Here is a 27,500-nt window from a genome sequence, read left to right on the forward strand (position 1 = left end):
ACCGGCCCAACTCTCTAACAGGCCCAACTCTCTAACCGGCCCAACTCTCTAACCACTAGGCTACCTGCCGCCCCGGCAGCAATTGACAAATAAACAAACATTACAATAATTCACTATGATAATTGTGTTTTTCTCTGCAGGGCGCTCCGCATAAAGAGTGAAAAATAAATCAATACATAATAGTAAATAAGGTTATCCAGGCAATAATCACACCCATAGAGCAGTAAATTAAAAATAAGATATATAGAGATACATAGGTAGGTAGATAGATAGATCGATCGATCTATGGATTTCACATGACTGGGAATATAGATATGCATCTGTTGGTCACATATACCTTAAAAAAGAAAGGTAGGGGGCGTGGATCAGAAAACCAGTCAGTATCTGGTGTGACCACCATTTGCCTCATGCAGCGTGACACATCTCTTTCCCATAGAGTTGATCAGGCTGTTAATTGTTGCCTGTGGAATGTTGTCCCACTCCTCTTCAATGGCTGTGCGAAGTTGCTGGCTATTGACGGGAATTGGAACACGGTGTTGTACACGTCGATCCGGGAATTGGAACACGCTGTCGTACACGTCGATCCAGAGCATCCCAAATGATCCAGAGCATTCTCAATGATGACATGTCTGGTGAGTATGCAGGCCATGTAATTGTGTACATCGGGCCATGCATTATCATGCTGAAACATGAGGTGATGGCGGCGGATGATGAATGGCATGACAAATTCCCTCAAACAATGTTGGAGGCGGCTTATGGTAGAGAAATTAACATTCAATTCTCTGGCAACATTCTCTGGTGGACATTCCTGCAGTCAGCATGGGAACAGCATGCTCCCTCAAAACTGCACATTTTAGAGTGGCCTTTTATTCTCCCCTGCACAAGGTGTCTAATGATCATGCTGTTTAATCAGCTTCTTGAAATGCCACACCTGTCAGGTGGATGGATTATCTTGGCAAATGAGAAGTTCTTACTAACAGAGATGTAAACAAATTTGTGCACAACATTTGAGAGAAATAAGCTTTTTGTGTCTATGGAACATTTCTGGGATCTTTTATTTCAGCTCATATTCCAGGCTTTATCTAAATATTCTGCAAATGGAAATACATGTACATGTACAAAATGGGAAAAAAAAACATTTCAGTTTCTCGTCATCATTCAGCCACATAATGCCAGGGAATATCTGGTGTGCTTTCTGGAATAAGAACAAGTGTATATCGTGGTAGAAAGGAAAATAGAGGATAAAATGAGTTTATTTCTCTATTTCTTAAAGGTCACAATAGTTACATAGTGTTTCCTCTTCCATTTCACCACAATACCGACATGTTTCAATACGCAGAGGCAATATCCCTGATCTTACCTGTTTCAAAACGCAGAGTCAATATCCCTGATCTTACCTGTTTCAATACGCAGAGTCAATATCCCTGATCTTACCTGTTTCAATACGCAGAGTCAATATCCCTGATCTTACCTGTTTCAATATGCAGAGGCAATATCCCTGATCTTACCTGTTTCAATATGCAGACACAATATCCCTGATCTTACCTGTTTCAATACGCAGACGCAATATCCCTGATCTTATCTGTTTCAATACGCAGACGCAATATCCCTGATCTTATCTGTTTCAATACGCAGACGCAATATCCCTGATCTTATCTGTTTCAATACGCAGAGGCAATATCCCTGATCTTACCTGTTTCAATACGCAGAGTCAATATCCCTGATCTTACCTGTTTCAATACGCAGAGTCAATATCCCTGATCTTACCTGTTTCAATATGCAGAGGCAATATCCCTGATCTTACCTGTTTCAATATGCAGACGCAATATCCCTGATCTTACCTGTTTCAATACGCAGACGCAATATCCCTGATCTTATCTGTTTCAATACGCAGACGCAATATCCCTGATCTTACCTGTTTCAATACGCAGAGGCAATATCCCTGATCTTACCTGTTTCAATACGCAGACGCAATATCCCTGATCTTACCTGTTTCAATACACTGAGGCAATATCCCTGATCTTACCTGTTTCAATATGCTGAGGCAATATCCCTGATCTTACCTGTTTCAGTACGCAGAGGCAATATCCTTGATCTTACCTGTTTCAATACGCAGTGGCAATATCCTTGATCTTACCTGTTTCAATACGCAGTGGCAATATCCTTGATCTTACCTGTTTCAATACGCAGAGGCAATATCCTTGATCTTACCTGTTTCAATACGCAGAGGCAATATCCTTGATCTTACCTGTTTCAATACGCAGTGGCAATATCCTTGATCTTACCTGTTTCAATACGCAAAGACAATATCTTTGATCTTACCTGTTTCAATACGCAGAGGCAATATCCTTGATCTTACCTGTTTCAATACGCAGTGGCAATATCCTCTATCTTACCTTTTTCAATACGCAGAGGCAATATCCTTGATCTTACCTGTTTCAATACGCAGAGGCAATATCCTTGATCTTACCTGTTTCAATACGCAGAGGCAATATCCTTGATCTTACCTGTTTCAATACGCAGAGGCAATATCCTTGATCTTACCTGTTTCAATACGCAGAGGCAATATCCTTGATCTTACCTGTTTCAATACGCAGAGACAATATCCTTGATCTTACCTGTTTCAATACGCAGTGGCAATATCCTCTATCTTACCTGTTTCAATACGCAGTGGCAATATCCTTGCAATCTTTTGTTTTTAGGTAGGTTGTACATAATATATCTCTCACACACATTCACCCTTAACAAAAGGTTCTCCATTTGGGAGTTTTGATTAATCTCCTCCACCCATTTTTTCCATATAAAATGAGCAGTTGTTTTTGAATAGTGTCCATGTCGAAATGAATTTGGTTTTCGTAAAATCACAGTCAGACTGTTGAAAAGGCAGTTGCCCAGGCTCCCCCTATGGATAGATCCCATTGAAAGACATTGCTGGCTACTCTGGCAATTCGCATATCCAACTTTCTAGTCCAGTCTCACCATACACGCCTTTTCCATCTCACCTCACATAGTTCCCAGCCCATGTACCCAGGTATTGCCAGTATAGGTGCAAACTTGTGGATATCTAAAAAGTAACGTACCTGTTATTGACATGTTTTTGTATTTGACCTCTTAGCACCCCACACTCCTGCTGAATTGTCCAGAACAGGACACTGTCTGATACAGTCAGGAATATGTAGCGTAACCAGTATCTTTGAGTGGTTTTGTTTTTCCTAGAACTCCCCCAAGAGCTCTTTGAGTCGGCCAGGGCGGATGTTCCGTATAGAAAGGTCATAAAAAAGACCCAAATATTTATAATTGCTAGTAAACTCAAGAATGTCTTCACCAAAGCAAAACTTCTCTCTCTTAGTACCTGTGTGTGTGTGTGTGCCATATTCTCAGTGTAACAGCACAAATTACTGAGCTCCGTAAAACAATGCAAGCATTAAACAATTGGCCCAATCACAATGAGCCTACAGTTCCTCATCCAACAATTTGCATATATAGTGTTTTTTCTTCGATAAACAAACAGTCTGCCAAACAATTCAGGAAAATGTACATTCTCCTTCTGACAACAGAAGACAAGAAATGAGTTGTGTCTCCTGTGAATGACAATGCTTTTCTTTAGAACATTTAACTCTGTGTTACAGTAGATAGAAAATAGGATATAACAGAATGTAGTTGGAGAGGTAGAGAGAGAGTCTGTTTTAGGGAATAACAGTACAATATATTGTTCTTGTCTATCAGAGATAAAGAAAGAGAGATTGCTCTGAGTGAAAGGGTCTGAAAACACGCTAGCTGAATGTGATGGCGAACGTGTGAGTGAAAGGGTCTGACAACACGCTAGCTGAATGTGATGGCAACGTGTGAGTGAAAGGATCTGACAACACGCTAGCTGAATGTGATGGCAACGTGTGAGTGAAAGGGTCTGACAACACGCTAGCTGAATGTGATGGCGAACGTGTGAGTGAAAGGGTCTGACAACACGCTAGCTGAATGTGATGGCGAACGTGTGAGTGAAAGGGTCTGACAACACGCTAGCTGAATGTGATGGCGAACGTGTGAGTGAAAGGGTCTGACAACACGCTAGCTGAATGTGATGGCGAACGTGTGAGTGAAAGGGTCTGACAACACGCTAGCTGAATGTGATGGCGAACGTGTGAGTGAAAGGGTCTGACAACACGCTAGCTGAATGTGATGGCGAACGTGTGAGTGAAAGGGTCTGACAACACGCTAGCTGAATGTGATGGTGAACGTGTGAGTGAAAGGGTCTGACAACACGCTAGCTGAATGTGATGGCGAACGTGTGAGTGAAAGAGTCTGACAACACGCTAGCTGAATGTGATGGCGAACGTGTGAGTGAAAGGGTCTGACAACACGCTAGCTGAATGTGATGGTGAACGTGTGAGTGAAAGGGACTGACAACACGCTAGCTGAATGTGATGGTGAACGTGTGAGTGAAAGGGTCTGACAACACGCTAGCTGAATGTGATGGCGAACGTGTGAGTGAAAGGGTCTGACAACACGCTAGCTGAATGTGATGGCGATTGTGTGAGTGAAAGGGTCTGACAACACACTAGCTGAATGTGATGGTGAACGTGTGAGTGAAAGGGTCTGACAACACGCTAGCTGAATGTGATGGCGAACGTGTGAGTGAAAGGGTCTGACAACACGCTAGCTGAATGTGATGGCGAACGTGTGAGTGAAAGGGTCTGACAACACGTTAGCTGAATGTGATGGTGAACGTGTGAGTGAAAGGGTCTGACAACACGCTAACTGAATGTGATGGTGAACGTGTGAGTGAAAGGGTCTGACAACACGCTAGCTGAATGTGATGGTGAACATGTGAGTGAAAGGGTCTGACAACACGCTAGCTGAATGTGATGGTGAACGTGTGAGTGAAAGGGTCTGACAACACGCTAGCTGAATGTGATGGTGAACGTGTGAGTGAAAGGGTCTGACAACACGCTAGCTGAATGTGATGGCGAACGTGTGAGTGAAAGGGTCTGACAACACGCTAGCTGAATGTGATGGTGAACGTGTGAGTGAAAAGGTCTGACAACACGCTAGCTGAATGTGATGGCGAACGTGTGAGTGAAAGGGTCTGACAACACGCTAGCTGAATGTGATGGTGAACGTGTGAGTGAAAGGGTCTGACAACACGCTAGCTGAATGTGATGGTGAACGTGTGAGTGAAAGTTTTTGTAAACGTGTTGATTTGAGAAAATGAACAGTACATGTAGTGTTGAGCCGAGGACTGATGGAGCGTCGCATGTCTCTCTTTTCTTACACATCTCGCTCTCTCTTTCTGTCTCACACACACACACCTATCCCCCTGCCTGTTAACTAACTCACCCTCTCCCCATCCCGCTTTCTCCAGTTCTAATCTGATGCCGAGGCTGAAGGAGTCTCGCAGCCACGAGTCGTTGCTCAGCCCCAGTAGTGCTGTGGAGGCCGTGGACCTCAGCATGGAGGACGAGGTGCTCATCAAACCTGTTCACAGCTCCATCCTCGGACAGGACTACTGCTTCCAGGTGAGGAGGAGCACAGACATAGAAAGGCATGCACACACGCACAGACACACACACACAGACGTACATTAAAGAGATACTTCGATCATATGCTACCGTACCTGTAGACTTCTAGTCATTGCGCTAACACTAGTTAGCATCGCAAAACTACCTCTAACTTCCTTCATACTACACACAGAGACATACAAATAGTATCCATGAGTTTATCTGACTCTGGGAAAGTATAAAATTGCAAAAATCTCACAGTATCCTTTTAAGCGCTCGAACATACACACAAGCGAACGCACACACACAAGCGAACGCACACACACAAGCAAACACACACACAGGCACTCACAGCATCTAGGCCAACTACTACGTTTACAGTTTTACATTCAGCAGACTGGCTTGCCTGGTTAAATAAAGGTACAATTTTTATTTTCAACAATTATCCAGAGCGACTTACAGGAGCAATTAGGGTAAAGTACCTAGCTCAAGGGCACATTGACAGACATTCACTTCAACATTCACCCACACAAGACACCTGGCAAGGCCCTCTTCATTAAGAGCACCCTCTCACATCCACACACACCACAGGAGCACTGCCTTGAGGTGAGCAGCAGTAACCATACACACACACAGCAGGACCCTGGCTCTCAAACGAGCCCTGCTGGCAGTAGACACAGTGCTGAGAGGAGAGGAGAGTGACTAAGCACTCTTTGAGCTCTTTCTGTGAGCAGGTTGAGAGGTAAAAATAACCAGCCACTCTCTACCATGGACTGAAGAGACTTTCACTTATCGCTATCACTCTCATCGCACGACTCTCTCTTTCTCTTGCTCTCATATCCTCTCTCTTGTATCCATCTGTCTTCCTCTCTTTTTATTTATTTATCTCTCTCTCATGTCCAACCACTACCGAGTGCTTTACCCAATTGCATTATTCAATGATTCCTCATTCAGCTCCATCAACCCTCTGTCAGACACCTTATCTCTCAAAACAATGTGTGTGTGTAGTCTAATATTCATATATCAAGATACATTGATTGTACGATAGTAGTGTGTTTCCTCTTTTTAGTCTGTGTATATCTTGTATCCTGCATCGGTTGGACAGTGGGACAGTGGTCACAGTGTTGTGTTTCTCTGGGTTTCAGGTCACCACCTCAACAGGAAGTAAATGTTTCTCCTGTCGATCTTCATCAGAGAGGGACAAGTGGATGGAGAACCTGAGGAGAGCCGTCCACCCCAACAAGGTGAGACCAGGGGTCTGAGGTCTAACGGTACAGAACGTTGGCGATAGAAATTCAACGATCAGTGTATTGGATTGATGCCAATCTTCTAGTTCAAGTACAAAGACAGAAACAGAGGCCGTCTGGATTCCGATTCCATCACTCATCTTAACTCAACAAGGGGCCCAGGGAAGATAGCAAGTGACCTGATTGGAACAGAGCAGTTGAGTCAGACACTTAGACAGACAGAGAGTTAAATCATCCACACTGTCTGGTATTGTACTGTACATCTGCAGTGGTAGCACCCCTAGAGAGCCAGAGACACAGAGCCATGGGAGAACACAGTCAGAACAGTCACCAGACTTCCAAACAGAGGACCCAACACTTTTCCTTTAATCACAACAGCGCAGCAAGACGGCAGGCGAGCGGCTAACATATGGCTCCCTGCATCAAGCCAAGAAATAATGCAAATCTGACAGCGCTCTCCCGCCTTACTCTATTATTATTTAACAAACTACTTTTTAATTTGAACTTTAAAGAAGTTTACCCAAAATCCGGAAACTCTCAAGTGATTCCATATCTTAAAACTAGTTCAGTGGAGTTTTCCCTCTCCCCTTCTCTCTCCCTGTAGTGCTGTACTGAAACATCGGCAAAAATAGGTCACGTGACTCCTGACGTCCTGGATGGAGGCCTCGCTCTGCTCTGTTGCCAATGAATTCATGATTCAGAAATCCGCGAAGTGTGGACAAATTCGTTATTTTATTATTTTATTTTTGTCAGAAGTACTATCAGTTTTAAGTCACGAAATGTGTACTTTTCAACCTAAAATATAAGCGATTATTTTATGTAGCTGACTGCCATAGTAACGGAGATGGGTAACAACCGCGCATGTGCTCCCTCGTGGGGGAGACCCTCCTACGTAGAAACTTCACGATATGTTATAAGGAGCTTGATGTCACAGATTTTCCTGGGTGGGGGGGATGGTACAATAATTACATTATAGCAATTATACACTGGAATGGTAGATGTGCAGAAGACGAATGTGCAAGTAGAGATACTGGGGTGCAAAGGAGCAAGATGAATAAATAAATATAGTATGGGGATTAGGTAGTTGGATGGGCTGTTTACAGATGGGCTATGTACAGGTGCAGTGATCTGTGAGCTGCTCTGACAGCTGGTGCTTAAAGCTAGTGAGTGAGATATGAGTCTCCAGCTTCAGTGATTTTTGCAGTTACAGTAGTTCCAGTCATTGGCAGAAGAGAACTGGGAGGAAAGGCGGCCAAAGGAGGAATTGGCTTTGGGGGTGACCAGTGAGATATATCTGCTGGAGCGCGTGCTCTGGGTGGGTGCTGCTATGGTGACCAGTGAGCTGAGATAAGGCGGGGCTTTACCTAGCAGAGACTTGTAGATGACCTGGAGCAAGTGGGTTTGGCGACGAGTATGAAGTGAGGGCCAGCCAACGAGAGCATACAGGTCACAGTGGTGGGTAGTATATGGGGCTTTGGTGACAAAACGGATGGCACTGTGATAGACTGCATCCAATTTGTTGAGTAGTGTGTTGGAGGCTATTTTATAAATGACATCGCAGAAGTCGAGGATCGGTAGGATGGTCAGTTTTACGAGGGTATGTTTGGCAGCATGAGTGAAGGATGCTTTGTTGCGAAATTGGAAGCAGATTCTAGATTTCATTTTGGATTGGAGATGCTTAATGTGAGTCTGGAAGGAGAGTTTACAGTCTAGCCAGACACATAGGTATTTGTAGTTGTCCACATATTCTAAGTCAGAACCATCCAGAATCACTGGAGTGGCGAGCAGGTGCGGGCAGTGATCGGTTGTTGAGCATGCATTCAGTTTTACTTGCATTTAAGAGCAGTTGGAGGCCACGGAAAGACAGCTGTACGGCATTGAAGGCCGTCTGGAGGTTAGTTAACACAGTGTCCAAAGAAGGACCAGAAGTATACAGAATGGTGTCGTCTGCGTAAAGGTGGATCAGAGAATCACCAGCAGCAAGAGCGACATCATTGATGTACACAGAGAAGAGAGTCGGCCCGAGAATTTAACCCTGTGGCACCCCCATAGAGACTGCCAGTAGTCCGGACAACAGGCCCTCCGATTTGACACACTGAACTCTATCAGAGAAGTAGTTGGTGAACCAGACGAGGCAGTCATTTGAGAAACCAAGGCTGTTGAGTCTGCCAATAAGAATGTGGTGATTAACAGAGTCAAAAGCCTTGGCCAGGTCGATGAATTCGGCAGCACAGTAATGTCTCTTATCGATGGCAGTTATGATATCGTTTAGGACCTTGAGCGTGGCTGAGGTGCAACTATGGCCGGCTCTGAAACCGGATTGCATAGCGGAGAAGGTACGGTGGGGTATAGGTCTGTAGCAGTTAGGGCATAGATTGTCTCCCCCTTTGAAGAGGGGGATTACCGCGGCAGCTTTCCAATCTTTGGGAATCTCAGACGATACGAAAGAGAGGTTGAACAGGCTAGTAATAGGGGTTGCAACAATTTCGGCAGATCATTTTAAAAAGTGAGTCTCCAGATTGTCTAACCCGGCAGATTTGTAGGGGTACAGATTTTGCAGCTCTTTCAGGACATCAGCTATCTGGATTTTGGTGAAGGAGAAATGGGGGAGGCTTGGGCGAGTTGCTGTGTGGAGTGCAGGGCTGTTGACTGGGGTAGAGGTAGCCAGGTGGAAATATTGTCTCTAGCTGTAGAATATTGAAATTCTCAATTATAGTGGATTTATCGGTGGTGACAGTGTTTCCTAGCCTCAGTGCAGTGGGCCGCTGGGAGGAGGTGCTCTTATTCTCCATGGACTTTACAGTGTCCCAGAACCTTTTTGAGTTTGTGCTACAGGATGCAAATTTCTGCTTGAAAAATATAGCCTTAGCTTTCCTAACTGCCTGTGTATATTGGTTCCTAACTTCCCTGAAAAGTTGCATATCACGGCAGCTATTCGATGCTAATGCAGAACGCCACAGGATGTTTTTGTGCTGGTCAAGGGCAGTCAGGTCTGGAGAGAACCACGGGCTATATCTGTTCCTGGTTCAACATTTTTTGAAAAGGGCATACTAATTTAAGATGTGAGGAAGTCACTTTTAAAGAATGACCAGGCATCCTCTACTGACGGGATGAGGTCAATATCCTTCCAGGATACCCATGCCAGGTCGATTTAGAAAGGCCTGCTCGCTGGAGTGTTTTAGGGAGCGTTTGACAGTGATGAGGGGTGGTCGCTGAAATCTTTGTTGAAAACAGCAGAGGTATATTTGGAGGGCAAGTTGATTAGGATGATATCTATGAGGGTGGGAAGTGTATATGGTGTCCAGGGCACAGCTGGAAGCAGAGGGTGTTCTATAGCAAGCAACAACAGTGAGAGACTTGTTTTTGGAAAGGTGGATTTTTAAAAGTAGAAGCTTGAATTGCTTGGGTACAGACCTGGATAGTAAGATAGAACTCTGCAGGCTATCTCTGCAGTAGATTGCAACACCGCCCCCTTTGGCAGTTCTATCTTGTCAGAAAATTTTAAAGTTAGGGATGGAAATTTCAGGGTTTTTGGTGGTCTCCCTGAGTCAGGATTCAGACACAGCTAGGACATCCGGAATGGCAGAGTGTGCTAGGGCAGTGAATAAAACAAACTTAGGGAGGAGGCTTCTAATGTTAACATGCATGAAACCAAGGCTTTTACGGTTACAGAAGTCAACAAATGATAGCGCCTGGGGAATGTGAGTGGAGGTAGGCATTGCAGGGCCTGGATTAACCTCCACAACACCAGAGGAACAGAGGAGGAGTAGGATAAGGGTACGGCTAAAGTAACTGGTCATTTAGTACATTCAGAACAGAGAGTAAAAGGGGCAAATTTCTGGGCACGGTAGAATAGGTTCAAGGCATAATGTACAGACAAAGATATGGTAGGATGTGAATACAGTGAGGTTAAACATATGCATGAAGTGACGATGAAAGAGATATTGTCTCTAGAAATATAATTTCAACCAGGTGATGTCACCGCATGTGTGGTAGGTGGAACTAAAGTGTTTAAAACGGTGTTTTGAGCAGGGTTAGAGGCTCTAGAGTGAAATAAGGCAATAATTACTAACCAAAACAGCAATGGACAAGGCACATTGACGTTAGCGAGAGGCATGCGTAGCCGAGTGATCGTATGAGTCCAGTGAGTGGCTTCAGGCAGCTAGTGGGCCGCGGCTAGCAGGCTAGCGGATGGGCATTCAGGGGACGACGCGATGGCGGAGCCAGTTGAGAAAACCCCATCACGCGAATCACGTCGGTGGTCCAGTCGTGATGGGTCGGCGGGGATCCAGGCCAGTTGACAAAATAGGTATTGTAGCCCAAGGAGTGGCTGATGGACCTCTTTGGCTAGCCGGGAGATGTGCCTAGCAGATGGGCCTAGCAAGTCTAGCTCCAGGCTCATTGGTTCTTGCTTCGGGACAGAGACGTTACCCAGGAGTGGCCACTCGAATAGCAGCTAGCTAACTGCGATGATCCAGGTGAATATGGAGAAAAATAAGTCCGATTTGCTCTGGTTTGAGTCACGCTGTGCAGACTGGCGAGAGTTGTCCGTGCTAGAGGTAGCTGATGACCACTAGCAGTGGCTAGCTGACTACTAGCTAGTAGCTAGTTAGCTGGCTAGCTCTGTTGGGGTTGCGATTAAGAGGACGGATCAGCAGGGCTCCGTGTGGTTAACCAGGCTGATTGGCAAACTAGGTATAGTGGCCAAAGAAATTGTCCGATGGGCCTCTTTAAGCTAACAGTCCGAAGTGCTCTAGAGAGCTAGCGGGCCGCAGCTAGCTAGTAGCCAGTTAGCTGGTAGCTAGCTTTTGATGGGGGTTCCGGTTCTTAAGTATAAAAATAGCAGATCCGTACCACATTGGGCGAGGCGAGTTGCAGGAGAGTATATTCAGTCCATATATGGAAAGTGATATTAAAATATATATGAAAAAAAACACAACAAATAAAAACTGTTTCCACGGAAGGGACAAGACAAAAACACACGTCCGACTGCTACGCCATCTTGGAATATTTTGTGTAACAAGCAATATTTGTGTGTAACAAGCACTTCAGCGATGATACATATGAATGAGATACGCAATCTGAAATAACGGGGACAGAAAACTGAAGCATACTAAAAGATCCAGCTGTTGCTACTGTATTTCCCAAGTGTCACAACATATAGGCCTCGGTGCTCTACAGCTTAGCATATGTGTCCTATGTTTTTAAGGAAGGAAGGGTTGAGAAACTATACATTGTGTCACAATGGAGAACAGAATGTCCAAAAAACATTTGGATAAATAAACATAGGCTATATAGTCTTTTGGGCTAATGTGAAGACATACAGTGCCTTGCGAAAGTATTCGGCCCCCTTGAACTTTGCGACCTTTTGCCACATTTCAGGCTTCAAACATAAAGATATAAAACTGTATTTTTTTGTGAATAATAAATAATTATATAAAATAATTGCAAATGTTTTAGGTGGAAAAGAAGAGTCAGATTAACGGACTCAAAACTGATAGTACTTTTGACAAAAAATAACTTGGCCGTACACTTTCAATAAAACAACACATTTTGCCCACGGATTTCTGAATCATTAATTCACTGGCAACAGAGAAAAGTGAGGCCTGCATCCAGTAACGTCACATTTTTTAGGCTGTTTCAGTACAGCACTACAGGGAGAGGGAAAACTTCCCTGAACTAGTTTCAATGTATGGAATCACTTGGGAGTTTCTGGATTTTGGGTAAAAATCTCCTTTAGGAAAAAAGTTAGGCAATAACCTTGAAGTGTTTTTTTCTCAGAAGACTTCTGGCAGGGATATGAATCTTTCCATCTCTGCCTTGCAAGTCTTTAATTATTTAGTGATTTTCCACAGATTAGATACAGTGTAGGTTTGCTTGTTTGTCCGTAAACATCGGCGCTTGAAAGGGAAAGGGAAAGGGGGGTAGTTGTCCAACTGAATGTATTCAACTGAAACCGACATTAGAGCGTTTTTGAAATGAGAAAAGGGGGGGAAAACTATTTGTAGTGAGTGTAAAATAACGTGCAATATCCAAAAAAGTCTGGAAACCATTTGCTGAGTTCTATTCATGAGAACGTTATTGTATTACTGTTTCCATTAAATACATTTTGCATAATGAACTGTATTTCTATGCAGAATCTACCTTTGAGTACCATTAACATATGCATTTTAATCATCTATTTATTAGTGTGTAATGTCTTAATACCCATTATAAGGCATACTAAACTCCATCTACTCCCTGCACTCCAGTGAGTCTAGCTTTAATCAAGCACATCTCAGGTATTTTTTTATATTTGAGATATGTTGCTGTCATTTTTTCTTTTTTGGAAGGCTCAGAAACTACCATGTTTACAGAGAGAAGCACCACATTCCCATATAAACTTTGGGTAGCACCAACATACCTGCATACTATTTGAGATATGTATTAGATCCAGGTCTGGCTACCATTGACCCTAACCTCTCCTCTTCTCTCTCTCAAGTATTTGAGTTACAGTCAGTATGTACTAAAGTCTAGACCCAGGTCTGGGATCCACCCTGTCCCTAACCCACCCCTCCCTTTCTCTATCCCCACACAGGACAACAGCCGTCGGGTGGAGAACATGCTGAAGCTGTGGATCATCGAAGCCAAGGACATTCCTGCCAAGAAGAAGTACTTCTGCGAGCTGTGTCTGGACGACACCCTGTACGCCCGCACCACCTGCAAGCTCAAGACCGACAACGTCTTCTGGGGCGAGCACTTTGAGTTCAACAACCTCCCGGCTGCCAAGAGCATCACGGTCCACCTCTACAAGGACTCGGACAAGAAAAAGAAAAAAGACAAGAACAATTACATCGGATTGGTCAACATCCCAGTCGCCGCGGTGACGGGAAGGCAGTTCATGGAGAAGTGGTACCCGGTAAGCACTCCGACGCCCAACAAGGGGAAGACGCCAGGGCCCATGATTCGGATCAAGGCCCGCTACCAGAGCATGAACATCCTGCCTATGGAGATGTATAAGGAGTTTGCAGAGTACACCACCAATAACTACATGTTGCTGTGCTCCGTGCTGGAGCCTGGCATCAGTGTGAAGAACAAGGAGGAGATGGCTTCTGCACTGGTCCATATTCTACAGAGCACCGGCAAGGCCAAGGTAGGAACCCAGCGATCATAAAGATGACTCGTTCACAAACACATTTACTTTTGTTTTACAAATGTTTTGGTTCAATTTGCTCTCAATGTTTCCTGTCTAAGACTTTGCTCAAGGTAGCAACTGCAACAGGAGCGTTGACTAAGTAAGGTCAATGTCTGTCATCCTCTGTGCAACACACAGCTATCAGAACTCAGCTTTTATTCTGTATTACAGTAGTATTCTATGTCACCGAGTTCAAACTGAAGGCAAGTCAACCTCAGGAATGTGGTCGAACCTGACTAAATGCTTTTTAAATATTTGACCTGGGCCAGCAGCTGTCTCAGCAGAGCCAGAGGCCAGAGGGGGTATTTCCTGTTTGTTTAATAGAGTCTTCACTTTTTCCTTTTAACCGCTAGTGGAGCAGATGGGCTCATGTTAGTTTAACAGAGAAAGTATTAGATCCCAAACTGATGTTAATCCACCCTCAGTTCTCCTTAGTTCATTTTCCTGCAGGGTTGTAGAGCTCATAGATGTTTGGGATGGGTTGTGAAGCTCAGAGATGTTTGGGATGGATTGTGAAGCTCAGAGATGTTTGGGATGGGTTGTAAAGCTCAGAGATGTTTGGGATGGATTGTGAAGCTCAGAGATGTTTGGGATGGATTGTGAAGCTCAGAGATGTTTGGGATGGGTTGTAAAGCTCAGAGATGTTTGGGATGGGTTGTAAAGCTCAGAGATGTTTGGGATGGGTTGTGAAGCTCAGAGATGTTTGGGATGGGTTGTGAAGCTCAGAGATGTTTGGGATGGGTTGTAAAGCTCAGAGATGTTTGGGATGGATTGTGAAGCTCAGAGATGTTTGGGATGGGTTGTAAAGCTCAGAGATGTTTGGGATGGGTTGTGAAGCTCAGAGATGTTTGGGATGGGTTGTGAAGCTCAGAGATGTTTGGGATGGGTTGTGAAGCTCAGAGATGTTTGGGATGGGTTGTAAAGCTCAGAGATGTTTGGGATGGGTTGTAAAGCTCAGAGATGTTTGGGATGGGTTGTAAAGCTCAGAGATGTTTGGGATGGATTGTGAAGCTCAGAGATGTTTGGGATGGATTGTAAAGCTCAGAGATGTTTGGGATGGATTGTGAAGCTCAGAGATGTTTGGGATGGGTTGTAAAGCTCAGAGATGTTTGGGATGGATTGTGAAGCTCAGAGATGTTTGGGATGGATTGTAAAGCTCAGAGATGTTTGGGATGGATTGTGAAGCTCAGAGATGTTTGGGATGGATTGTAAAGCTCAGAGATGTTTGGGATGGATTGTGAAGCTCAGAGATGTTTGGGATGGATTGTGAAGCTCAGAGATGTTTGGGATGGGTTGTGAAGCTCAGAGATATTTGGGATGGGTTGTAAAGCTCAGGGATGTTTGGGATGGGTTGTGAAGCTCAGAGATGTTTTGGATGGGTTGTGAAGCTCAGAGATGTTTGGGATGGTTTGTGAAGCTCAGAGATGTTTGGGATGGGTTGTAAAGCTCAGAGATGTTTGGGATGGATTGTGAAGCTCAGAGATGTTTGGGATGGATTGTAAAGCTCATAGATGTTTGGGATGGGTTGTGAAGCTCAGAGATGTTTGGGATGGATTGTAAAGCTCAGAGATGTTTGGGATGGTTTGTGAAGCTCAGAGATGTTTGGGATGGATTGTGAAGCTCAGAGATGTTTGGGATGGATTGTGAAGCTCAGAGATGTTTGGGATGGGTTGTAAAGCTCAGAGATGTTTGGGATGGATTGTGAAGCTCAGAGATGTTTGGGATGGATTGTGAAGCTCAGAGATGTTTGGGATGGGTTGTAAAGCTCAGAGATGTTTGGGATGGGTTGTAAAGCTCAGAGATGTTTGGGATGGGTTGTGAAGCTCAGAGATGTTTGGGATGGGTTGTGAAGCTCAGAGATGTTTGGGATGGGTTGTAAAGCTCAGAGATGTTTGGGATGGATTGTGAAGCTCAGAGATGTTTGGGATGGGTTGTAAAGCTCAGAGATGTTTGGGATGGGTTGTGAAGCTCAGAGATGTTTGGGATGGGTTGTGAAGCTCAGAGATGTTTGGGATGGGTTGTGAAGCTCAGAGATGTTTGGGATGGGTTGTAAAGCTCAGAGATGTTTGGGATGGGTTGTAAAGCTCAGAGATGTTTGGGATGGGTTGTAAAGCTCAGAGATGTTTGGGATGGATTGTGAAGCTCAGAGATGTTTGGGATGGATTGTAAAGCTCAGAGATGTTTGGGATGGATTGTGAAGCTCAGAGATGTTTGGGATGGGTTGTAAAGCTCAGAGATGTTTGGGATGGATTGTGAAGCTCAGAGATGTTTGGGATGGATTGTAAAGCTCAGAGATGTTTGGGATGGATTGTGAAGCTCAGAGATGTTTGGGATGGATTGTAAAGCTCAGAGATGTTTGGGATGGATTGTGAAGCTCAGAGATGTTTGGGATGGATTGTGAAGCTCAGAGATGTTTGGGATGGGTTGTGAAGCTCAGAGATATTTGGGATGGGTTGTAAAGCTCAGGGATGTTTGGGATGGGTTGTGAAGCTCAGAGATGTTTTGGATGGGTTGTGAAGCTCAGAGATGTTTGGGATGGTTTGTGAAGCTCAGAGATGTTTGGGATGGGTTGTAAAGCTCAGAGATGTTTGGGATGGATTGTGAAGCTCAGAGATGTTTGGGATGGATTGTAAAGCTCATAGATGTTTGGGATGGGTTGTGAAGCTCAGAGATGTTTGGGATGGATTGTAAAGCTCAGAGATGTTTGGGATGGTTTGTGAAGCTCAGAGATGTTTGGGATGGGTTGTGAAGCTCAGAGATGTTTGGGATGGGTTGTGAAGCTCAGAGATGTTTGGGATGGGTTGTGAAGCTCAGAGATGTTTGGGATGGTTTGTGAAGCTCAGAGATGTTTGGGATGGGTTGTGAAGCTCAGAGATGTTTGGGATGGGTTGTGAAGCTCAGAGATGTTTGGGATGGGTTGTGAAGCTCAGAGATGTTTGGGATGGTTTGTGAAGCTCAGAGATGTTTGGGATGGGTTGTAAAGCTCAGAGATGTTTGGGATGGATTGTGAAGCTCAGAGATGTTTGGGATGGGTTGTAAAGCTCAGAGATGTTTGGGATGGATTGTGAAGCTCAGAGATGTTTGGGATGGATTGTAAAGCTCAGAGATGTTTGGGATGGATTGTGAAGCTCAGAGATGTTTGGGATGGATTGTAAAGCTCAGAGATGTTTGGGATGGATTGTGAAGCTCAGAGATGTTTGAGATGGATTGTGAAGCTCAGAGATGTTTGGGATGGGTTGTGAAGCTCAGAGATATTTGGGATGGGTTGTAAAGCTCAGGGATGTTTGGGATGGGTTGTGAAGCTCAGAGATGTTTTGGATGGGTTGTGAAGCTCAGAGATGTTTGGGATGGTTTGTGAAGCTCAGAGATGTTTGGGATGGGTTGTAAAGCTCAGAGATGTTTGGGATGGATTGTGAAGCTCAGAGATGTTTGGGATGGATTGTAAAGCTCATAGATGTTTGGGATGGGTTGTGAAGCTCAGAGATGTTTGGGATGGATTGTAAAGCTCAGAGATGTTTGGGATGGTTTGTGAAGCTCAGAGATGTTTGGGATGGGTTGTGAAGCTCAGAGATGTTTGGGATGGGTTGTGAAGCTCAGAGATGTTTGGGATGGGTTGTGAAGCTCAGAGATGTTTGGGATGGTTTGTGAAGCTCAGAGATGTTTGGGATGGGTTGTGAAGCTCAGAGATGTTTGGGATGGGTTGTGAAGCTCAGAGATGTTTGGGATGGGTTGTGAAGCTCAGAGATGTTTGGGATGGTTTGTGAAGCTCAGAGATGTTTGGGATGGGTTGTAAAGCTCAGAGATGTTTGGGATGGATTGTAAAGCTCAGAGATGTTTGGGATGGGTTGTGAAGCTCAGAGATGTTTGGGATGGATTGTGAAGCTCAGAGATGTTTGGGATGGGTTGTGAAGCTCAGAGATGTTTGGGATGGATTGTAAAGCTCAGAGATGTTTGGGATGGATTGTAAAGCTCAGAGATGTTTGGGATGGATTGTGAAGCTCAGAGATGTTTGGGATGGGTTGTGAAGCTCAGAGATGTTTGGGATGGGTTGTAGAGCTCAGAGATGTATGGGATGGATTGTAAAGCTCAGAGATGTTTGGGATGGATTGTGAAGCTCAGAGATGTTTGGGATGGGTTGTGAAGCTCAGAGATGTTTGGGATGGATTGTGAAGCTCAGAGATGTTTGGGATGGGTTGTAAAGCTCAGAGATATTTGGGATGGATTGTGAAGCTCAGAGATGTTTGGGATGGGTTGTAAAGCTCAGAGATGTTTGGGATGGATTGTGAAGCTCAGAGATGTTTGGGATGGGTTGTAAAGCTCAGAGATGTTTGGGATGGATTGTGAAGCTCAGAGATGTTTGGGATGGATTGTAAAGCTCAGAGATGTTTGGGATGGATTGTGAAGCTCAGAGATGTTTGGGATGGATTGTAAAGCTCAGAGATGTTTGGGATGGATTGTGAAGCTCAGAGATGTTTGAGATGGATTGTGAAGCTCAGAGATGTTTGGGATGGGTTGTGAAGCTCAGAGATATTTGGGATGGGTTGTAAAGCTCAGGGATGTTTGGGATGGGTTGTGAAGCTCAGAGATGTTTTGGATGGGTTGTGAAGCTCAGAGATGTTTGGGATGGTTTGTGAAGCTCAGAGATGTTTGGGATGGGTTGTAAAGCTCAGAGATGTTTGGGATGGATTGTGAAGCTCAGAGATGTTTGGGATGGATTGTAAAGCTCATAGATGTTTGGGATGGGTTGTGAAGCTCAGAGATGTTTGGGATGGATTGTAAAGCTCAGAGATGTTTGGGATGGTTTGTGAAGCTCAGAGATGTTTGGGATGGGTTGTGAAGCTCAGAGATGTTTGGGATGGGTTGTGAAGCTCAGAGATGTTTGGGATGGGTTGTGAAGCTCAGAGATGTTTGGGATGGTTTGTGAAGCTCAGAGATGTTTGGGATGGGTTGTGAAGCTCAGAGATGTTTGGGATGGGTTGTGAAGCTCAGAGATGTTTGGGATGGGTTGTGAAGCTCAGAGATGTTTGGGATGGTTTGTGAAGCTCAGAGATGTTTGGGATGGGTTGTAAAGCTCAGAGATGTTTGGGATGGATTGTAAAGCTCAGAGATGTTTGGGATGGGTTGTGAAGCTCAGAGATGTTTGGGATGGATTGTGAAGCTCAGAGATGTTTGGGATGGGTTGTGAAGCTCAGAGATGTTTGGGATGGATTGTAAAGCTCAGAGATGTTTGGGATGGATTGTAAAGCTCAGAGATGTTTGGGATGGATTGTGAAGCTCAGAGATGTTTGGGATGGGTTGTGAAGCTCAGAGATGTTTGGGATGGGTTGTAGAGCTCAGAGATGTATGGGATGGATTGTAAAGCTCAGAGATGTTTGGGATGGATTGTGAAGCTCAGAGATGTTTGGGATGGGTTGTGAAGCTCAGAGATGTTTGGGATGGATTGTGAAGCTCAGAGATGTTTGGGATGGGTTGTAAAGCTCAGAGATATTTGGGATGGATTGTGAAGCTCAGAGATGTTTGGGATGGGTTGTAAAGCTCAGAGATGTTTGGGATGGGTTGTAAAGCTCAGAGATGTTTGGGATGGGTTGTGAAGCTCAGAGATGTTTGGGATGGATTGTAAAGCTCAGAGATGTTTGGGATGGATTGTGAAGCTCAGAGATGTTTGGGATGGGTTGTGAAGCTCAGAGATGTTTGGGATGGGTTGTAAAGCTCAGAGATATTTGGGATGGATTGTGAAGCTCAGAGATGTTTGGGATGGGTTGTAAAGCTCAGAGATGTTTGGGATGGATTGTGAAGCTCAGAGATGTTTGGGATGGGTTGTGAAGCTCAGAGATGTTTGGGATGGATTGTAAAGCTCAGAGATGTTTGGGATGGATTGTGAAGCTCAGAGATGTTTGGGATGGATTGTGAAGCTCAGAGATGTTTGGGATGGGTTGTAAAGCTCAGAGATATTTGGGATGGATTGTGAAGCTCAGAGATGTTTGGGATGGGTTGTGAAGCTCAGAGATGTTTGGGATGGATTGTGAAGCTCAGAGATGTTTGGGATGGATTGTAAAGCTCAGAGATGTTTGGGATGGATTGTGAAGCTCAGAGATGTTTGGGATGGGTTGTAAAGCTCAGAGATGTTTGGGATGGATTGTGAAGCTCAGAGATGTTTGGGATGGGTTGTAAAGCTCAGAGATGTTTGGGATGGGTTGTGAAGCTCAGAGATGTTTGGGATGGGTTGTGAAGCTCAGAGATGTTTGGGATGGGTTGTAAAGCTCAGAGATGTTTGGGATGGATTGTGAAGCTCAGAGATGTTTGGGATGGATTGTGAAGCTCAGAGATGTTTGGGATGGGTTGTGAAGCTCAGAGATGTTTGGGATGGATTGTGAAGCTCAGAGATGTTTGGGATGGGTTGTAAAGCTCAGAGATGTTTGGGATGGATTGTGAAGCTCAGAGATGTTTGGGATGGATTGTGAAGCTCAGAGATGTTTGGGATGGATTGTGAAGCTCAGAGATGTTTGGGATGGGTTGTGAAGCTCAGAGATGTTTGGGATGGGTTGTGAAGCTCAGAGATGTTTGGGATGGATTGTGAAGCTCAGAGATGTTTGGGATGGGTTGTAAAGCTCAGAGATGTTTGGGATGGATGTTCAACAGAACAAAAGAGAAGAGAGGCGTTGGTGTTAGCTGTTGTGTTAGCAGGCCTAGATTAACCCACTGTGTTAGCATTGTGTTTTGAGCTTGTTTTGGGGTCGGTTCTGAGAGATGATCTCTCATCCAGGTAGCAGTCTACACTCTACCACACTACCACACCCACTCTCTCTCTCAAGCTATCAAGTTGGCTACCTACTGCAATGCCTATTATTGTACTGTATGCAACATTCATTGGCTGCTGCCTCGGTGAGAGGAGGTTTCTTTGCTCTTTTCTCTTTATGTTATTTTCCAGTTGCCAAGGACAACTTGAGCGCAAGCCAGCCAGCAATGACGCTCTTGACATTGTCTCCTGAACATAGCTTTGAAGCTCCCTGACTTTCTCTCTCTGACTGACTTCATCAGTCTAGTCTCTCTCTCTCTCTCTCTCTATTGGATACGCTGTGTAGCCCCTCTAGTCTCTCTCTCTCTCTCTCTATTGGATACGCTGTGTAGCCCCTCTAGTCTCTCTCTCACTCTCTCTCTATTGGATACACTGTGTAGCCCCTCTAGTCTCTCTCTCTCTCTCTCTCTATTGGATACGCTGTGTAGCCCCTCTAGTCTCTCTCTCTCTCTCTCTATTGGATATGCTGTGTAGCCCCTCTAGTCTCTCTCTCTCTCTCTATTGGATACGCTGTGTAGCCCCTCTAGTCTCTCTCTCTCTCTCTCTCTCTCTCTCTATTGGATACGCTGTGTAGCCCCTCTAGTCTCTCTCTCTCTCTCTATTGGATATGCTGTGTAGCCCCTCTAGTCTCTCTCTCTCTCTCTCTCTCTCTCTCTCTCTATTGGATATGCTGTGTAGTCCCTCTAGTCTCTCTCTCTCTCTATTGGATACGATGTGTAGCCCCTCTAGTCTCTCTCTCTCTCTCTCTCTATTGGATACGCTGTGTAGCCCCTCTAGTCTCTCTCTCTCTCTCTCTATTGGATATGCTGTGTAGCCCCTCTAGTCTCTCTCTCTCTCTCTCTCTCTCTATTGGATACGCTGTGTAGCCCCTCTAGTCTCTCTCTCTCTCTCTATTGGATATGCTGTGTAGCCCCTCTAGTCTCTCTCTCTCTCTCTATTGGATACGCTGTGTAGCCCCTCTAGTCTCTCTCTCTCTCTCTCTCTCTATTGGATATGCTGTGTAGCCTCTCTCTCTCTCTCTCTCTATTGGATACGCTGTGTAGCCCCTCTAGTCTCGCTCTCTCTCTCTCTATTGGATACGCTGTGTAGCACCTCTAGTCTCTCTCTCTCTCTCTCTCTCTCTCTCTCTCTCTCTCTCTCTCTCTCTCTCTCTCTATTGGATACGCTGTGTAGTCCTTCTAGTCTCTCTCTCTCTCTCCCTCTATTGGATAGGCTGTGTAGCCCCTCTAGTCTCTCTCTCTCTCTCTGTTGGATACGCTGTGTAGCCCCTCTAGTCTCTCTCTCTCTCTCTCTCTCTCTCTCTATTGGATACGCTGTGTAGCCCCTCTAGTCTCTCTATCTCTCTGTTGGATACGCTGTGTAGCCCCTCTAGTCTCTCTATCTCTCTATTGGATACACTGTGTTGTCCCTCTAGTCTCTCTCTGTCTCTCTATTGGATACGCTGTGTAGCCCCTCTAGTCTCTCTCTCTCTATTGGATATGCTGTGTAGCCCCTCTTGTCTCTCTATCTCTCTATTGGATACACTGTGTAGTCCCTCTAGTCTCTCTATCTCTCTATTGGATATGCTGTGTAGCCCCTCTATTCTATCTCTCTCTCTCTATTGGATGCACTGTGTAGTCCCTCTTGTCTCTCTCTCTCTCTATTGGATACGCTGTGTAGCCCCTCTAGTCTCTCTCTCTCTATTGGATACGCTGTGTAGTCCCTCTAGTCTCTCTCTCTCTCTATTGGATACGCTGTGTAGCCCCTCTAGTCTCTCTCTCTCTCTCTATTGGATACGCTGTGTAGTCCCTCTAGTCTCTCTCTCTCTCTCTATTGGATACGCTGTGTAGCCCCTCTAGTCTCTCTCTCTCTATTGGATACGCTGTGTAGTCCCTCTAGTCTCTCTCTCTCTCTATTGGATACGCTGTGTAGCCCCTCTAGTCTCTCTCTCTCTCTCTATTGGATACGCTGTGTAGTCCCTCTAGTCTCTCTCTCTCTCTATTGGATACGCTGTGTAGCCCCTCTAGTCTCTCTCTCCCTCTCTCTCCCTCTCCCTCTCTCCTCTCTCCCTCTCTCCTCTCTCTTCTCCATCTCTCTCCTCTCCCTCTCTCTCTCCCTCTCTCTTTCTCTCCCTCTCACTCTCCCTCTCGTCTCGTAGTAGAGGCTATTTACAATCAGGAACCATGGACTTCTGGGAACAATTATTTTGGTGGATAGAGCTCAGCTGGCCACAGCAAACAGGAAACATCTTCTTCTGCTGTTAGTGTTTCTGTTGTACTGCCCTGGAGGTAAACCAACCTAACGGATGGTATTAAGTGGCTCTTCATCCACAGGAGCAGACAATCGGATAACAAATTCACCCTCCCTCTCTCTTCTATCTCTCCATTCCTCCATCCTCCCCTTCTTCCCTTCTTCCCTGCGTCGCCCTCGAGTAGCAGAGTCCTCATTATTTAATTAGATGAAGTGTAAACATCCCCTCTTCTCTTCTGTCTCAGCGCTCAATTTGGTCTTCATGGGGCAGCAGCACTGCTAGTCTGTATGATTCATTGCTTCAAACCATGTGCTGCTTCGTGCCATCTCACACACAAAAACACACACCCTGCAAATTAGTGTCTCAGGGCACAAGTTGGTTTTCTTGGCAGACAGCTGCTGAGTCTTTAACAGGTTGTTATTGTTAATAGTGAGTGAGATAAGAGTAAGGTTCAAATCAAATGTTATTTGTCACATGCAATACGAATACAACAGGTGTAGACTTTATCGTGAAATGCTTACTTACGAGCCCTTTCCCAACAATGCAGTTAAAAACATAGTTAAAGTAACTATAAGGAGGCTATGCAAGGAGCACCACTACAGAATCAATGTGCTGGGGGTACGAGGTAGTTGAGGTGATTGAGGTAATAAATGCATGTAGGTAGGGGTATTCAAGATAGATAACAAAGAGTGTGAGAGAGTGTGTGTGTGTGTGTGTGCGTGCGCGCGTCTGCGTGTGTGTGTGTTTGTGTGTGTGTGTGTGTGTGTGTGGTTGTGTATTTGTTTCTTAGATATGGTGCCAGTTGTGACTTCTATGAAGGTATGGATCATTTGGGCGGGTTCTTTCCCCTGCAGTCTGCTGCTGTTCCACTCCCCAGTTCCAGCTCTGACTGCAAGGTGAAACTCAAGCTGCCAATCAATGGAATCTGTCCCTCTAGGTCTCCCTCTTCCTCTCTCCTCTATCACTCCCAATTCTTCTCTCATCACTCCTTTTTGTCTTTCCCGCGCACGACTCCAATACCATCCTTAAATTTGCAGATGATACGATGGTGGTGGGCCTGATCACTGTTGATGATGAGACAGCCTATAGGGAGGAGTAAAGAGACCTGGCAGTGTGGTGCCAGGACAACAACCTCTCCCTCAACGTCAGCAAGACAAAGAAGCTGATTGTGGACTTCAGGAAACAGAGGGCCGAGCAAGCCCCCATTCACATCGGTGGGGCTGTAGTGGAGCGGGTTGAGAGCTTCAAGTTCCTCTGTGTCCACATCACTAAGGATCTATCATGATCCACACACACCAACACAGTCGTGAAGAGGGCACGACAACACTTCTTCCTCCTCAGGAGGCTGAAAAGATTTGACATGGGCCGTCAGATCCTCAAAAAGTTCTACAGCTGCACCATTGAGAGCATCTTGACTGGCTGCAAACCCACTTGGTATGGCAACTTATTGGCATCCGACCGCAAGGTGCTACAGAGGGTAGTGCGTACAGCCCAGTACATCACTGGGGCCGAGCTTCCTGTCATCCGGGACCTCTATACCAGGCGGTGTCAGAGGAAGCCCCTAAAAGTTGTCAAAGACTCCAGTCACCCAAGTCATAGACTGTTCTACACCAAAAGGCTCCTGAACAGCTTCTACCACCAAGCCATAAGACTGCTGAACAGTTAATCAAATGGCCACCCGGACTATTTGCAATGACCACCTTTTTTTATGGTACTGACTCCTCTTCACTGAACTCTACCCACACACTCACACATACTACACCAGGGATCATCAACTATATTCAGCCATGGGCCTATTATAATTTGTAGACGGCAAATTGACCCTCAAGATAGCCCAAACGGATATAATATTTGGATCAAACATAATCATTGCAAACCTTGCATACATTTGTATACGATCACATGCAGTTTATTAGGTGCACCCCATCTGGGTCGGACCCCTCTTTGCCTCCATAACATCCTGAATTCTCCGGGGCGTTCTGCAAGGTGTCAGAAACATTCCACAGGGATGTTGGTCCATGCTGACGCGATAGCATCATGCAGTTGCTGCAGATTGGACGGAGCTAAATTCATGCTGCGAACAACCTGTTCCATCTGTCGTGCATGAAAAGCCCCAGGAGGCCATTTCTGATATACTGGATGTGGCGCGCCTGGCACTGACGATCATACCACACTCAAAGTCGCTTATGTCACTCATCTTGCCCATTCTAACGTTTAGTCGAACAGTAACTGAATGCCTCAATGCCTATCTGCCTGCTTTATATAGTAAGCCACAGCTACGTGACTCACTGCACACACATACACACACACAGACCTGGCTGGTGAGTGTATATCGCTCTATTATGCGTGGGAATAGTTTGGAACAAAGTTGAAATCACTTGGAGATGATTTACGTGTCTTTTTAGTCTTTTCTGTCCCAAAATTTTTTATAAATAAATCACCTGCGTGCCAATTTTGGGAACCCTGTACTGCACTGACACTCATACACACACACACACACACACACACACACACACACACACACACACACACACACACACACACACACACACACACACACACACACACACACACACAGCTTCAAGTTCCTCTGTGTCCACATCACTAAGGATCTATCATGGTTCAAACACACCAACACAGTCGTGAAGAGGGCACGACAACACTTCTTCCTCCTCAGGAGACTGAAAATATTTGGCATGGGCCCTCAGATCCTCAAAAAATTCTACAGCTGCACCATTGAGAGCTGGTTGACTGGCTGCATCACCGCTTGGTACAGTAAGGCAACTGCTTGGCATCTAACCGCAAGTCACTACAGAGGGTAGTGCGTACGGCCCAGTACATCACTGTGGCCGAGCTCCCTGTCATCCAGGACCTCTATACCAGGCAATATCAGAGGAAGCCCCTAAAAGTTGTCAAAGACCCCAGCCACCCAAGTAATAGACTGTTCTCTCTGCTACTGCATGGCAAGTGGTACCTATGCACCAAGTCTGGAACCAACAAGAACCAGAACAGCTTTAGTTTGTGTGTTTGCATTGATATGGAGGCTATGTGTGCCTTTTCATTTTTTAAATGTAATTCTGTCCTTGAGCAGTTCTTGTCTATTGATGTTCTGTATGTTATTCTGTATTATGTTTTATATGTTGTGTGGACCCCAGGAAGAGTAGTTGCTGCTTTTGCAACAGTTAATGGGGATCCTAATAAAATACCCCAAAAATACCATAAGACTGCTAAATAGTTAGTAAACTAGTTAACCAAAAATACCATAAGACTGCTAAATAGTTAGTAAACTAGTTAACCAAAAATACCATAAGACTGCTAAATCGTTAGTAAACTAGTTAACCAAAAATACCATAAGACTGCTAAATAGTTAGTTAACTAGTTAACCAAAAATACCATAAGACTGCTAAATAGTTAGTTAACTAGTTAACCAATAGCCACCTGGACTGTCTGCATTGACCTTTTATGCTGTAACTTGTTTTGACTCATTATCTACATGCCCTCTTTTACGCTGCTGCTACTCTCTGTCCATCATATATGCATAGTCACTTTAACCGTACTTACATACTACCTCAATAAGTCTGACTAACAGGTGTATGTAGTCTCGCTACTCTTTTTTCAAATGTCTTTCTACTGTTGTTTTATTTCTATACTTACCTACACACACACACACACACACACACACACACACACACACACACACACACACACACACACACACACACACACACACACACACACACACACACACACACACACACACCATGCACATTTACAAAACAACAAACATACAGTACACACACACACACACACACACACACACACGCACACACACACACACACAGACACATGGCTTCCCCCCCATATCTGCAGGGTGCTGATGATATTGGGTGAAAGCCGTACTCCAACTATCGAGAGGGAGAGGGAAAAGGGGGGATGGAGGAAGGGAGAGGGAGGGAGGAAGGAGGGAGAGATGGAAGGTTGATAGAGGAGAGGGGGGGGGTTCCTGTCCCAGCCCGGGGCTGTTAAGCCAGGGTTATTGATCGAACGAATCGTTGATGTAATCTCTCTTACCCCCTGTTTTCTACAGCGTTATCACTGCAATTCCCAAAAGCCAGAACGCCATTGTCCTTGTCTTCACTCCTTTATTGGAAAGGCTTCCTGTCTTGACTCTGGGGGTTTATGGTGTACACTATTAAACACTATGCACACCGGTGTGTGTGTCTCCTCCCCTGAAGCTATTGAATAATCAAACAGGGTCAACCATATACAAGGACAGGCCAATTTAAAGAGCGTGGACGTGGTGGAGGAAAATGCCAAGACAGTCTCCCCCTCTCTCTCTCTCTCGCCTCCTCTACCCCACATTATCACATTATTTTAGTTGGCTCTCACTCCTGCATTTCTCTCATTTTGCCATGGAAACACCTTACAGAAGGAGAGACAGATCTGCATGCGTCAACACGGGAACGAAGGACTGCTTTTGTCTTCTTCTTAACGAGGGACTCATTCCTGGGCTGTACTGTACCTACCTGTGATAGCCACTTCATGTGACGCTCCAATA

At 45.1% G+C, this 27,500-nt stretch overlaps 1 protein-coding gene across 9 annotated transcripts in view; it reads left to right on the forward strand.

Annotated features, from left to right (window-relative positions):
• The window catches only part of LOC110522816 (disabled homolog 2-interacting protein), a 277,388-nt gene that overhangs the window by 204,854 nt on the left and 45,034 nt on the right, over positions 1-27,500 (forward strand). For all 9 annotated transcript variants that reach the window (XM_036977016.2, XM_036977020.2, XM_036977017.2 and 6 more), the window contains 3 exons: positions 5,360-5,513; positions 6,641-6,739; positions 13,320-13,874. In XM_036977016.2, coding sequence (XP_036832911.1) covers positions 5,360-5,513; positions 6,641-6,739; positions 13,320-13,874 — 808 coding nt within the window. The remainder of the gene's footprint in view (positions 1-5,359; positions 5,514-6,640; positions 6,740-13,319; positions 13,875-27,500) is intronic.

The sequence above is a fragment of the Oncorhynchus mykiss genome, chromosome 5, assembly GCF_057628025.1.
Source record: "Oncorhynchus mykiss isolate SJ-2025 chromosome 5, ASM5762802v1, whole genome shotgun sequence".
Lineage (NCBI taxonomy): Eukaryota > Metazoa > Chordata > Actinopteri > Salmoniformes > Salmonidae > Oncorhynchus > Oncorhynchus mykiss.